This window comes from Trichoplusia ni, chromosome 20 (assembly GCF_003590095.1).
Source record: "Trichoplusia ni isolate ovarian cell line Hi5 chromosome 20, tn1, whole genome shotgun sequence".
NCBI lineage: Eukaryota > Metazoa > Arthropoda > Insecta > Lepidoptera > Noctuidae > Trichoplusia > Trichoplusia ni.
Genome location: NC_039497.1, coordinates 1,308,255 through 1,321,818, shown reverse-complemented (window position 1 = coordinate 1,321,818; position 13,564 = coordinate 1,308,255). Strand labels below are relative to the sequence as shown.

Sequence of the window (13,564 nt, the reverse complement as noted above, 5' to 3'; positions counted from 1 at the left end):
CATAAGTGGAGCAAAGCAATTGTTTTGCATTGTAAGCAATGATCTTACAGAAATTAAAAATAATCAGACAGTTTTTAACAGGGAACCGTAACATTAATAATAAGAAAGATAGTTGTATTTCCAAACCGCCTAGCAAACTTCCATAAAATATAATCTCAAAGTCTTCAATTCCTAAGAAACTCTAAGCAAAGTACAGGCAAGTACGCTCACAGCCACCCGACTTACCGCGGCTTATCCATCCCGTTTTCACACTTGCGCGCCTCTCAGGACCAACTTTCAAAGTTAATTATAACGATTGACGTCGAGCGCCGTAGAAATTAATCGTCCCTTATTAATTAGGCAGTTAGCAAGTTTCTTTACGACTGTACTTTAAGATGTATTAGTAATTGCTTTTTGTTTGAAAGGTGTTTTAGAATTTGATGGATAAGATGTTACGTAACTGAGGTATATAACTTTTGTGGGGTAATTTTGCGTGAAAAGGGTGCTGTTCTTTTTCTGGAATTCATATTTGTGCGTTGCTTTACTTAATATACTAAATTAAAATAATTAATTTTTTTAATTAATAGTTGAGTGCATCGTATAATTTCACTTTGTGGCTTGTCTAAATTCTAGCTTTTTGCTCCGTTGGCCATAACTTTCGTTTCGAATTGAAGCCAAGCAGAAATTCGATTTCCCACTATAGGTAGGAAAGTTGTCTTAGTATTTTTTTTCTACTCTCCTGGACTTTTACTGGTCTGAGAAAAGCGGAGAGGTATTGGGAGACGCGGGCCTCTTAACAGCTGGCACTATCGGAATGCTTCACCTTTCCCTTGTACCAGGGACCATGAGAACGCAATACAAAATTTCGCGATAAGCTGTAACACACCTAACTTAGGTAGCATTCTAAATTCCTTAACAATATATCTTCTAACAGTTGCGTGGAACTCGACTGCTGGGACGGTAAAGGAGAAGACGAGGAACCAATCATAACCCACGGCATGGCGATGTGTACCGACATCCTCTTCAAAGACGTGATCTACGCGCTCCGAGACACAGCCTTCGTGACGTCAGACTACCCCGTCATCCTGTCATTCGAGAACCATTGCTGTAAGGCACAGCAGTATAAGCTGGCGAAGTACTGTGATGAAATCCTCGGAGATTTGCTGCTGAAGGAAGCTCTGCCAGAACACCCTGTGAGTGTTGATTTGTTTGGGTGTTATGGTTTGGTTTTGGATCTAGATTTGGATAATTTTTTTGGGATATTTTCCGATTTCATGTAAAAAAAAAGTATTTGCTAACTCTAACGTTCCTGGAACTATATACGATTACATTTTTAAGATTAGTTACTGTGACAAGTAGTTTTCAATATTTTACTTAACTGCTATAAGATTTTATGTAAATGATTTTAGATAGTACTTTGATTGTATTTAAGCCAATACCGCCCAGTAGTTGCTAAATTATTTTCAGCTTACTCTGTGCCTTAGGTTTTATAAGTATGTATACATATAGTCAAGTTAAGTTTAAATAAACCGATGTCAGCTTTTTTTAGTATACATCATTTGCTAAATTTGTTCTCTTTTAAGGTTTTACTACAATTTTATTTATTTTCTTCTTATACCACACATTCTAGAATGAAGTTAAATAAATGTTTCTATATCCTAAGTCGTTACAATTCCAGTTGGAGCCTGGGATTCCTCTGCCCCCGCCCTCTGCCCTCAAGCGAAAGATCATGATCAAGAACAAGCGTCTGAAGCCCGAAGTGGAGAAGCAGGAGCTGGAGCTGTTCCGTCAGGGACAGTTCGTGATAGAGGATGAGGAGAAAGAAGATGCGTCAGCGGTCGCTATTCCTGATAAGAAGGTAATGGAAAATAGACCTAACTCAGTTGAAACACAATGTAGGTTCGATCCCCGAGTAAGGCAAATATATTTGTGTGCTAATGCTAGTCCGGCTATCGGAGTCAAGGTTACGTTTGAGTTGGATATCTGTGTAATCTCAGCTGAACCACTCGTTTGTAAGATTTTTGTTTTGAAATAGCCTTTGAATCTCTCATATTGAGAATTCTGAACTAATTAGAATATCCTTGTCAATATCTTAATAAAAAAGGGCACTTCACCTTACGTCTTAGTTAAGAGTGATTACTTCCAATATCTTATTCACGTGGGGCCTCCACTTTCGTTTAATATGCTTACTGATTTACTTTTCTTCCTTCACAGCCTGAGGAGATAGTAGCAGAGGCAGCAGTAGCCGGTGACGACGCGCCGCCGCCGGTGGCCTACACGGGCTCTACCACCAACGTGCACCCCTGGCTGTCCTCCATGGTCAACTACGCGCAGCCCATCAAGTTCCAGGGCTTCGAGGAGGCTGACAGTACGTACCAACACTTGTAAACGAAAATTGTTGGTGATAAAAATAGCCACCTGTTTAATGAAAAATTTTGTGTCAATTTTTTTATGTAAATGGGTCTAAATTAGTAATAAGAAAAGACTTAAAAATATGATTGCTGTATATCACTGCCTTATATAGATAGAATACCATGAGCACATTCAACATTTTTAATTCAATTATTTTGAAAAAATAAGGCCGCAAAATACCCGATTCCGAAGAGTCCAAATACACAGTTTAACTTATTTCAAATCGAGATGGACTAGGTATAAAAAACATTGTTGTTATGTGCCCTCTAGAAAAGAACATCCACCACAACATGTCTTCGTTCGCGGAGACGACCGGCATGAACTACCTGAAGACGCAAGCCATCGACTTCGTGAACTACAACAAGCGCCAGATGTCCCGGATCTATCCGAAGGGAACCAGGGCTGATTCCTCTAACTACATGCCACAGGTAAGAAATATTTGACTCCAACATATTCAAAGGTTTTAAGAGGTCTATATAAATTTTGGCCCAGAATTTAACTGCTCCACGGGATGTAATAAATAGTCTAGGGTTTATTAGAAAAAAATAGAGCGCCGCTTAAAAAAAATATCCAATTTAAATTGACAAAATTTAGCCCAATCGTCAGACGCATCGTTATGGGTAAGAATTTTAATTTAAAATGTAAAAAGCTGCATTTACTTACCAGATCAGTAACCGTAATATATGGATAGTGACTTGTTTTTGATAAACGAAGAGGCACGACTTTGGTTTTATGACGCCGACTTATGATCTCATAAATAAGGTCTTCAAAACATCCCCCGACAAAGCACAAACAAGAAACATTAGTTTTAGTACAAATACCAATGCTTCGACTTCATAAATAAATACCCACTCTTTTTCCCTCAGGTATTCTGGAACGCCGGCTGCCAGATGGTATCCCTGAACTTCCAGACGTCCGACCTCCCGATGCAGCTGAACCAGGGCAAGTTCGAGTACAACGGCAACTGCGGCTACCTCCTCAAGCCGGACTTCATGCGGCGAGCTGACAGGAGCTTCGACCCGTTTGCGGACGCGCCCGTAGATGGCGTCATCGCGGCGCAGTGCTCCGTACAGGTAGGGAGGATTTGTGTATAGATGTGTTCTTGTAGTTGAATATCGTGATTACTATTAGGAATTACATCAAATCTATGTAATCCATGTATTGAATGGATTTAGATTTTAGTTAAATGACAGTTAAAAAATATGCCAAAATAAGTTTAGCCCTTAAGTGACAAGTGTAAACTTTATTTTTTATTTATTATGCTTGATTTCGCACAACGTTTTAAATGAAATTAGATTTAAGTTGTATAGGGAACGTTCAAAACCTAGGGAGCTACGAATACTGACTAAAATCACCAGTCGTCGCAATTTCCAATCCCAAAGAGGTTAAATAAATACAATGACAGAAGTATAATGTCTTACATTCATACCTAACCTAACGACAACCTACCGCATCGCTCATAATACTCTCAAATGCAGGATACCATTAACACATATTTCAAATTCCCCAGGTGATAGCCGGACAGTTCTTGTCAGACAAGAAGATCGGCACATACGTGGAGGTGGACATGTACGGGCTGCCGTCCGACACCATCCGTAAGGAGTTCCGTACTCGCATGGTGCCCGCCAACGGACTCAACCCTGTCTATAATGAAGAGCCGTTCTTGTTCAGAAAGGTGAGGAAAATTAGGATCCGCTGCTTGTCTATCCGTCCGTATCCAGGCTGTCTTATAAAATGTGATAGGTTATTGCAACGGTCATAAAAATTACGGAACCCTTAATGTCGCGATTCTAAGTCAACTCGTATTTTACGATTTTTTTGTGTTTTCGTGTTTAAGGTGGCTTGAAATATACCGTTCGTACACAAGGTTAGATAACTCTGGTGTTACATACTTATTGATCTGACATTTCTCTACATTCGCATATCTTAAAAGGCAAGTCATGTACCAGATACTAAGCTGCGTACAAACCAAGCGTATAGTCATCCACCGACTGCGCGAACAAACGATACGCATTGGATTGTATCTGATTAGATATTCACTTATCAACATATTATATCCTCGCTTAACTTAATTAATAGAAAAAAACAACACCTATTTCGCTAAAATATGCACTTTCCCTATCTAAGACTAACATATTCTAATACATATCTTCCCCTCCCCAGGTTGTCCTGCCGGACCTGGCTGTCCTTCGTTTCGGAGTGTACGATGAGAACGGCAAGCTGCTGGGCCAGCGCATCCTGCCGCTGGACGGGCTGCAGGCCGGCTACCGACACATCTCACTCCGGACTGAGGCCAACTTCCCCATGTCACTGCCCATGCTGTTCTGTAATATCGAGTTGAAGATCTACGTGCCTGATGGCTTTGAAGGTCAGTTCTTTTGTTATTTGTTCTTTTTCTTCCTTCTTTTTTAAGGATTTAGCGGAAATGGACGTAGTCGAATCATCTTTTAAAATATGTGCAGCGTATTGTAACAATAATAGGTCTTAGGTGTAAGCAGTGGTGTCCAATATTGGCATTAAATGCATGTAAGCTTTATCCAGTATTTGGATAGTTATTATGGAGATATTGGGCGTTTTAGATTTTCTTGTTTTGGAACTGGGCTCCGGAAACTGGAAATTTATCTTTTCACTGTCACTACTTATTTGAAGTTTTCATACTTTTAGATTATTTTTTCCCTTTTGAAACTACTCTTACAGTTGGGAATTTAATATTTTTGTCGCTGGGAAGTTCCACAAACATTCCAACTACAAGCACAAAAACACCCGAATGCATAACAAGCATTCAGACAAAAGTTATACTCAGTTATGCAACAACTTAAATCCAACTCAAATCACTTATGTTTGTGTTCAGACTTCATGGCAGCCCTGTCAGACCCGCGTGCCTTCATGGGCGCGGCGCAGGAGCGGACAGACAAGGTCAAACAGATGGGAATCGAGGAGACCGGACCCGATAAGAAGGTGCAGATAGAAGAGAAGAAAGCTGGTTAGTATTATATAGTACTAGCTGTTGCCCACGTCTTCGTCCGCGTGGTTAGAAAAAATAAGTTATTATTTTTACCAGTCCTATTTTTTCCTCATTTTCCATTGTATCTTCGCTCCTATTAGTCGCAGCGTGATGGTTTATAGCCTAAAACCTTTCTCGATGAATGGTCCATTCAACAGAAAAATATTTTTTCAATTTGAACCAGTAGTTCCTGAGATTAGCGCGTTCAAACAAACAAACAAATAAACTCTTCACCTTTATGTATTAGTATAGATTACTATATTTAATAGTGGCACTTTATTAAGACTAAATCGGGGACTATAAGATGACTTCTCGCTAGTTAAGTTCATCGAAACGTATAATCAGAATTCTCACTTATAAACTTAATCATGTCCTCAAAGCATATGCAGCTAGCCTAGACCTTCTTGATAAAATGTGAAGGTAGCTGACAATGTAGGTGATGTTTTGTATTCGCGGATAGAGTGTGGAGCTGATGATCCAAATATTAAGCCACGAACAATTAATTTAAAAAGGGTTTTTTTTCTTTCTTATAAATTTATTCGCCCTTTGAAAATAATAAATACTTGGTATTTTAATAGAATTGTTATATTCACAAACACAAAGACTGCCAAACACACCGACATGACTGGAAAACACAAAAAAACTACCTCATGCATTATCTCGACAAAAAATTACGACATATATAAAAACTGATTTAATTTCGAGGTCAACGCCCTGAAATACAAAAACACTCCAATCACACATTCCACTTCTTTCACTGCCCACGTATCGACACAGCACCCTGCACCATACAACACCATTCAAATATAAACTGTACGAATTTTATGTTGTTTAGTTTATCTGGCTCTGCGTTCCACAAATAGCTTCAGTTCATAATTTCCGCCTGTATTTACGCAGAAGTTTAACCGAAGAACGCACAAATCCAGTATATGACATGCAGCCAGATATTTTAAGAATCATTCTATATTTGTGCGTGGGTTAAGGTGTAAGAGGTAGCTGGTTTTTAATTGGTTCTGAAATGACGTCGCGCAGGCGTTCTCCTTTTCTAATTTTGACAGTTCCAGTGCGCATTATGTTTTGTGTTAAAAACTGGTATTTATAAATTAGTGTACAATCCAAGTAAAATTGGTATGAAGCATTCCTTCAAGTGTTAACACAAATTAATTTCATCGTCTATTATTTTAAAGAGGTTTGCAATATTACATTGAAACACAAAAAATATAAAACGCAGGATAAAATACCATTATTAACTTTAAAACTTAAGAAAAGAGATTTTCTAAAAACTATGCAACCTAAAAGTATTGTACCATCAAAGATTCAAAAATTAAAATTATACCAAACTTTTTTGGCATGGCAATGAAGATCTTCCTACTTTAACAATTTTTTTTATGAACGTCGTTTTTGAGGAATCTACCTGACGGACTAAGTAGTTAAAAAAATGTTTTCAAAACGTTCAATTTAAACCGCTTCCGCTTATACCTGGCCACATACAGCAAACGAATTACCTTAAATATTTCACGCTACAGATGTTTAGTATCAGATATCTTATACGTTGCCGAGCCTCGAGCTCACTCGGCGTGCCAGCGATATGAGCACTGTGTCGTTCTGTTTAGGTAAACCTATTGTTTTTGTGTTCTAGTGTGTCGAATTATAAGGTGCATTGTGATAATTGGACAACTGTTGTGTGTGATTTTCTGTGGAGTTCGGGTTTTTTTTTTGCAGGCTTTTTATTTTTATTACCGTTCTGTTTTTATGAAATTAAAGTTTGTTTTTGCTTATTAAATTATTACCGTGAAACAAATGCTGCATAAGTGCACTCGTTAGGATATTTGAAAATATTAAACAATTTTACTATAATCTCAGAGGTTTAAGCTTATAGAGTCAATCAAAATTTTCTTTTAGAATAATCCAAATAGCATAAAAAAATGATTATAGGTACTTCATTACATGCGAGGGTGCCAGGAAGCCCAAGACAGAACATTAATTGAAGCCAAAAGATGGTGATGATTACCAGTCAGATACAAAACACGCCGCTATCCCTATCGTCAATATTTTTCTATCTTAAGCTACATTTTCTTTCCACCTCCAATTCTCCAGAGCCTCCCCTGGTGTTCGAGCCCATCACAGTGGAGTCTCTCCGCCAGGAGAAGGGCTTCGTGAAGACTGGCAGGAAGCAGCAGAAGGACCTTGAGGCGATGAGGAAGCGCCACGCGAAGGAGAAGATGGCGCTCCAGAAGACGCAGTGCAGCGCGCTCGAGAAGATGATCAAGGGAAAGAAGTAAGTCTTCTTCTTTTCGTGCTTGGGACTTGATTTCTTTCTTGTTAAGAATTGAATTGGGTACTTTTTAGATGTTAAACTAAATATGCAAGATGATAACATGAAATCGAGAAGTTAGAAAATTTTAAAATGTGTTCTTCGCTTACTTATAGATGGTACGTTTTGACGAAATTCAACAATTCAAATGTATTTCTAGGCATAAATGTATACAATGCAAACATATTTCATTGAACTGAATTTCAATTTATTATTGTATTGAGTAGAAATAAAATACATCGGAGAAAAAGAAGACGCGGAAACAACAGTGTTAACTGATAATGTTATTGTGTTGTATTCGACTTTTATATCCTTCGACGGTTAATTAGATGCAGTCTGCGGACAGATAGACCGACACACAACGGAGCGGTAATAGTGCTCAATACTATAAAAATATTATAAAAATATTAATACATTCCTTAGTTTCCAGCTAGGTTTAACATATGATTTAACCGCTAAAATAAACAAAAGAATTTCTGTTACTTTACGTCACAGATACCCTTGAGAGATTTCTGTTGAACGTCAGCCTGACTGCTTGTTAAATATTTACTAAACTGCACTGCACTTCAGAAATTGACTCAGCATGTATCTTTCGAAATTTACTTGGAAATCCATCATAATCAGACAAAGGAATGCTATGAGAATGACTACTTGATGACTCAATTGAATTAAGTACTGGCAAGAAATGTTGACGCATTTCAGTATGATTTCAAGTGGTAGTTTGTGATTCCACTGTATTCATTTGTTACACGTTTATTTTTCTTATTTTGTAAATAGAACCTTCTTAAAATACTGCTTTTTTGACCCAAACAATCTTAATGATTGAAAATAATACAAAATTTTCAACTATTCATTTTGTTTTGATCTTCCCATTTGATTTGCCCTATCTAGATACAAAGATGCGACAATATAAACAAATATTCCTCCTGAATTCTACTCCACACTAAAATATAAACTTGTTAAACATAATAACTCTATAATTAACTAATTTTGCTCTTCATCATTCCAGCAAAGACCAGCTCAGCAACGACGCCGCCTTCCGCAAGCTCGTGAACGAGCAAGCCACAGCATGGAGCGAGCTGGTGGCCAAGCACCGCGTGGAGGAGTGGACCAGCGCTCGCAGCCGCCTCAACGAGCAGCGAGACCTGCTCAAGAAGATGATGGAACAGACACAGCTGGCGCAGATGAAGCAGCTTGAGGGCAAGCATGAGAGGTGAAGAGATATAGAGAATGTTTTGTTAGTTCCTGAAGTTAATTACTGGGGAGAAAGGAGTTTAAGGGTCCAAGCCGTGGCCGTGTTGGCCTTGCAGTCTTACGCATGGGTTTTCTAGTATGTCAGTCCGTCTGTCTAGAGCATTAGATGGCAAAGCAGCTGGCGCGTATAGCCAGCCATATTGCGGGTTCGAACCCTGTGTGAGGATTGAGATTTATTGTATATCTATTCGTATTTAATTGTAAACATTGTATATTTTAAAAGTTTTATATTAACATTTAAGAATACGGGGAGTATTCTACGAAGAGTAAAGTTGATGAAAGTCAAGACTAGGACCTACCGAAACCGACACAAATTTCTAAAAATAACCACATCTTATTTCATATTTTTTTTCCATCGTAGGGAGCTGAAGGAAATGAACGCCCGTCAAGCCAAGATCAGCATGGAGACCAGCAAGGAGGTGGCTAATGACAAGACTCTGAAGACCAAGCAGGAGAAGGATCGCCGGCTCCGAGAGAAGAAGCAGAACAACACCAAGAAGTTCTTGGATGAGAGAAAGGTGAGACTCTATTTATCCTCAAATATCTTAAACAATTTTAAAAATTCTGCAATTTATAAGCCAACATAGAGTTGATTGTAAACAAGGATTAAGTTCTTAAATGAGAGTGTCGTTTCAAAAAAAACAACTGAAACCGAACCAATTGAATGCCAAACACGTAACAGGAGGTTACAGAGTTAAAAATGTCGATTTCACTTATAGAAAGGATACGAAAACAAGTACCAACAACCTTTTCAGAATCGACTATATTTAAATAAATTGTGATTGAAAAAGGGTTCTCACACCTAACATGGAAGTGAAACATAACGGCATATCGTTTCACACTGCAACAGTTATAAGAGGTGTGAGGTGGCTTACAGAGCAAATAATTGTTTCTTATTTATACTGACAATTTCAACTCTGCCTTCCAGACTCAGACCATCAAGCAGAACCGCGAGAAGGAGAAGCTGAAGGTGACTCACGACAAGCAGATGGAAGAGCTCTCTAAGGATATCGATAACGTATGTCCTAAATGTCCTTACATTATTATAATACTTAACTTGCAAAGTAGGCAATGGGTTTTTCCTATATGAACAGTCTTTCGTAGCATATTGGAGACTCGTAGCAAATGATTTTACATTCGTAGCAAATACGACTTTATATTCGTAGCACACTTCGTATTCGTAGAAAACAAGACTTGGAATTCGTAGCATAGTCAAAGCTCGTAGCAAATTGAACATTCGTTGATAAATCGACTTGACATTGGTAACAAAGATGAAATGCAAGTCGCGACATATTTGAATATCAACAGATTTTTAAACTCGTGGTACACTTGACATTCATAGTAAATTTGCCTGTTTTGCCTGTTATTTGGTATTTGTGGCAAACCTGCCTTGTCATTCATAGCAACACCAAAGTGATAATCGTAGCAGCGAGTTTTCGTAGCATATGGGGCATGACACACGTAGCTCACCTGACAAGACATTTGAAACTTATTTGACAAATGTATCTTTGAAATGTTTCCAGTAACTTATAACCTCATTGGATTGTTTCCAGCTGATCGAGATGTACAAGATGGAGGAGTCCGAGTTCGACATGACGAGTAAAACGGAGTTCTTTGCATGAAAATACCCCGACATTGCTCCCCTGTTGGAGCAATTGTCTTGAAAACAGTGAATACGTGATCTCCATAGTTAATAAACTATTTGACATTAAAAAAACAATTGAAAAAGTAAAGTTGAATATGGAATAGAAAATTATTTAAAAATTGTGTAATCAATTCATGTGTTTCGGTGTTTGAAAATAGAATTAAGATTACGTTGAAACAACACGGTTGGCGCCAAAAACGTTTTGTTTCAGGATTTTAAATTGTCATTTATAGGTGTCGTTATTTTAATATGATTATTGTATCAATTTAAATTATTGCATTCTAATGATATTATCTATAGATTAGATGAACATATGTATTGGATATAAGGGTAAGTGATTCGGTCTCAGACCGTGAAAGGAATTGTTGACGAGGCATTGTGACCGAGTTGGTAGCTGTATTTAAATCTATCGAATAATCGGAACGATTAAAATTAACGAGAAAAATATTTAAGTGATGTTTCGGCCTTTCGAAATTTATAATTCGTATTTGTAAGTTATTTAGTAAGTTACCTTCTTATTGAGAATCTGACAATTGACTAATTTAGATGACCACTCATTGTAATTTCTCGACTACGAATGGCAATGGAGAATAGGCGTCGAAACACATTTTTGTCACAAATATATTCAGCCGAGAAGCTGAATTCGAAAGAAACTGCATTGTACGTGATGATTAGGGATAATTTCAGGAATTCTCGGACATTATTCCTGGAACATTTACTAATATTGTAAATACAATCATACAAGAAATTATATGAACAATATCTATTCTGTCGTCATATTGTCTGACGACGGACATTCAGATTATACTTCCGGGTAAACAATACAATTACGTAGACATATTCTAAATAAATTTAAAAACAACACTGTTTAGTCGATTAATTAATAATATCTTATTATAATAACACTGACCCTTTAATCACTGCAATATAAAATTATAATCGAATATTATAAATATAGAGAGTATTTAAATGTTTTTAAATATTATCTTTGCGTATCTTTTCAGTGACGATCTAGTCTTTTGTGTACTTTTATGTATCTTTTCCTGTAATAAATACATAATTACTTATCTTATTTCTTATGTATTCCATGACTTGTGTACTTTTAAAATTAATTATTATCTAGATTTCAAAATATGGATATGGGAACAAGCATACTCTTTTGTTCTAAGAACTAATATTGTAAAAAGGGTTGCCAGCTGCCAATATTATTTTAAATGCGTAGCATGCGCGCCTGAACATTTAATTTATTTACCAAAAACTACTATGTTATGGGTATTTTTTAACGACTGGCAACCCTTAAAAATCTGATCATATGTTATGTATTAGACTAAAAACTAATATAGTTTCGTCTATGCTAAGGTATCTAGTTGAGAACACTAGTAAATATAAAACCTATTGTGGTAAGCTTGTGGGAAAGGCAAGGCCCGACTGTTAACAAGTGGGCCATCTCTTAGCCTTTCGAATAGAACTTGAATTAGCATTTGTGCCTATAGCTTATCTTAAAAAAAATGTTACCGTACGTTACCAGCTAAGGTACCAAATCTTCAATAAATTTATTATAGAAATCCGTATGTTATAAATGCTATCTCAATCACATCCATTGTAATGGACTTTTAAGATAATTACTTGAATATGAATAACAAAATATCGCGAGTTTGTTTGTCTTCGCGGGGGTTCTTTTACTTACAATTTTGTTATTGGCCTGTTTCATCTAGGTCGCTCGCGATCGGCCAAATATCAGCAAAGTCATTTACAGTAACAAATAAATTAGGTGCATCTATGAACAAGTAAATTATAAAGCGTATATCATTCCATTTAAATTTTATACTTAACTATTACTACACGAGTCGTTAGAGGACCAACTTCTATTATTTCAAATCTTTTTAAACTTAATAATTTATAAACTAATGTAAGCCAAAGAATTTCCTCATATTATACCGTTATTGTAAGTAGATATAAGTTTTATTTGATTTTAATGAAGACTCTTGATGTCAATATTAAATCGTTTCATTATTTCAATGCAATCTGTACATATTTTAATTGGAACTATTTCTTTCAATAATGTTTTCAATTATTGGGATATTAAATGTAATAAATATATTCTTTTAGGTGCCTAAGTACATTAATCTTACATTCTAGTCAATTTCATTCAAATTATTTTATTTTCAATATCAGAGTCACAATGTAAGTGGCCACAGTATTAGATAGTATGGATACAGCCTTAAAAGGTCATTTCGTAAGTAAGCCATATAATTAACCTTATAGTTTAATTTGATATAGGTTTAAAAATAAAGTGAGAGTAAATATTAAGTGTTTAACATGTTGATTGATTGGAAAATAATATTTACACTGATTGGTAAAGGAATGTTGGTAAATTATCGGAATTGCACTTTATTAAAATTGGGAATAATCAAATTATTCATATATTAAATATGATGAAAAAATTAGAAAAAAAAAACATTTTAATTAATTATTGTAAACGAAATTTTTAATTATTTAGTTCTTGTATTGTGATATGAGAAGTATATATTAATCAATATTTGGCCTATAATTATATAAATTGAGAATTCTCTTTTGAAAAATTTATTAGTATTAGATTTATCTGGGCTGGGTCCTACCTAGTAGTGACGAAAATTAATATAATTGGTGTGTTTATGTTGTAAAATTTATTTTAATTAGCACTATTAGCACTTTTGTCTGGATAAGGCACGTTGGATGAAGGAGCACTATACTGTGTATTGAAACTTTTTGAATTGCATACCATTTCAGACTTAGCCGTAAGAATTTAAAAGTAAAGCATATATTCTAAAGTCATGTAGTTGCTCTGTACAATTAAAGTTTGGTAGCAAATTGTAACATGCAGTACTTAAACCCAATGTTTCATAATTTTCTAGTAATTATAGTGAAATGCATTGTATCCAAAGATTTGTTTATTGTTCAAAGTACAATAACTAAA

The 13,564-nt window shown here is 36.2% G+C and overlaps 1 protein-coding gene across 7 annotated transcripts in view; it reads left to right on the top strand.

Moving 5' to 3' along the window:
- LOC113503987 (1-phosphatidylinositol 4,5-bisphosphate phosphodiesterase) overlaps positions 1 to 10,691 on the top strand; it is a 77,955-nt gene extending 67,264 nt beyond the window's left edge. For 4 of the 7 annotated variants that reach the window (XM_026886132.1, XM_026886135.1, XM_026886134.1 and 1 more), the window contains 13 exons: positions 914 to 1,172; positions 1,643 to 1,837; positions 2,194 to 2,347; positions 2,662 to 2,819; positions 3,258 to 3,464; positions 3,902 to 4,066; positions 4,555 to 4,759; positions 5,243 to 5,374; positions 7,493 to 7,673; positions 8,719 to 8,922; positions 9,325 to 9,481; positions 9,892 to 9,981; positions 10,517 to 10,691. In XM_026886132.1, coding sequence (XP_026741933.1) covers positions 914 to 1,172; positions 1,643 to 1,837; positions 2,194 to 2,347; positions 2,662 to 2,819; positions 3,258 to 3,464; positions 3,902 to 4,066; positions 4,555 to 4,759; positions 5,243 to 5,374; positions 7,493 to 7,673; positions 8,719 to 8,922; positions 9,325 to 9,481; positions 9,892 to 9,981; positions 10,517 to 10,585 — 2,176 coding nt within the window. In that variant the 3' untranslated portion in view covers positions 10,586 to 10,691. The remainder of the gene's footprint in view (positions 1 to 913; positions 1,173 to 1,642; positions 1,838 to 2,193; positions 2,348 to 2,661; positions 2,820 to 3,257; positions 3,465 to 3,901; positions 4,067 to 4,554; positions 4,760 to 5,242; positions 5,375 to 7,492; positions 7,674 to 8,718; positions 8,923 to 9,324; positions 9,482 to 9,891; positions 9,982 to 10,516) is intronic. The other 3 variants (XM_026886138.1, XM_026886137.1, XM_026886136.1) reach the window with 1 other exon arrangement.
- Positions 10,692 to 13,564: the final 2,873 nt, after the last annotated feature.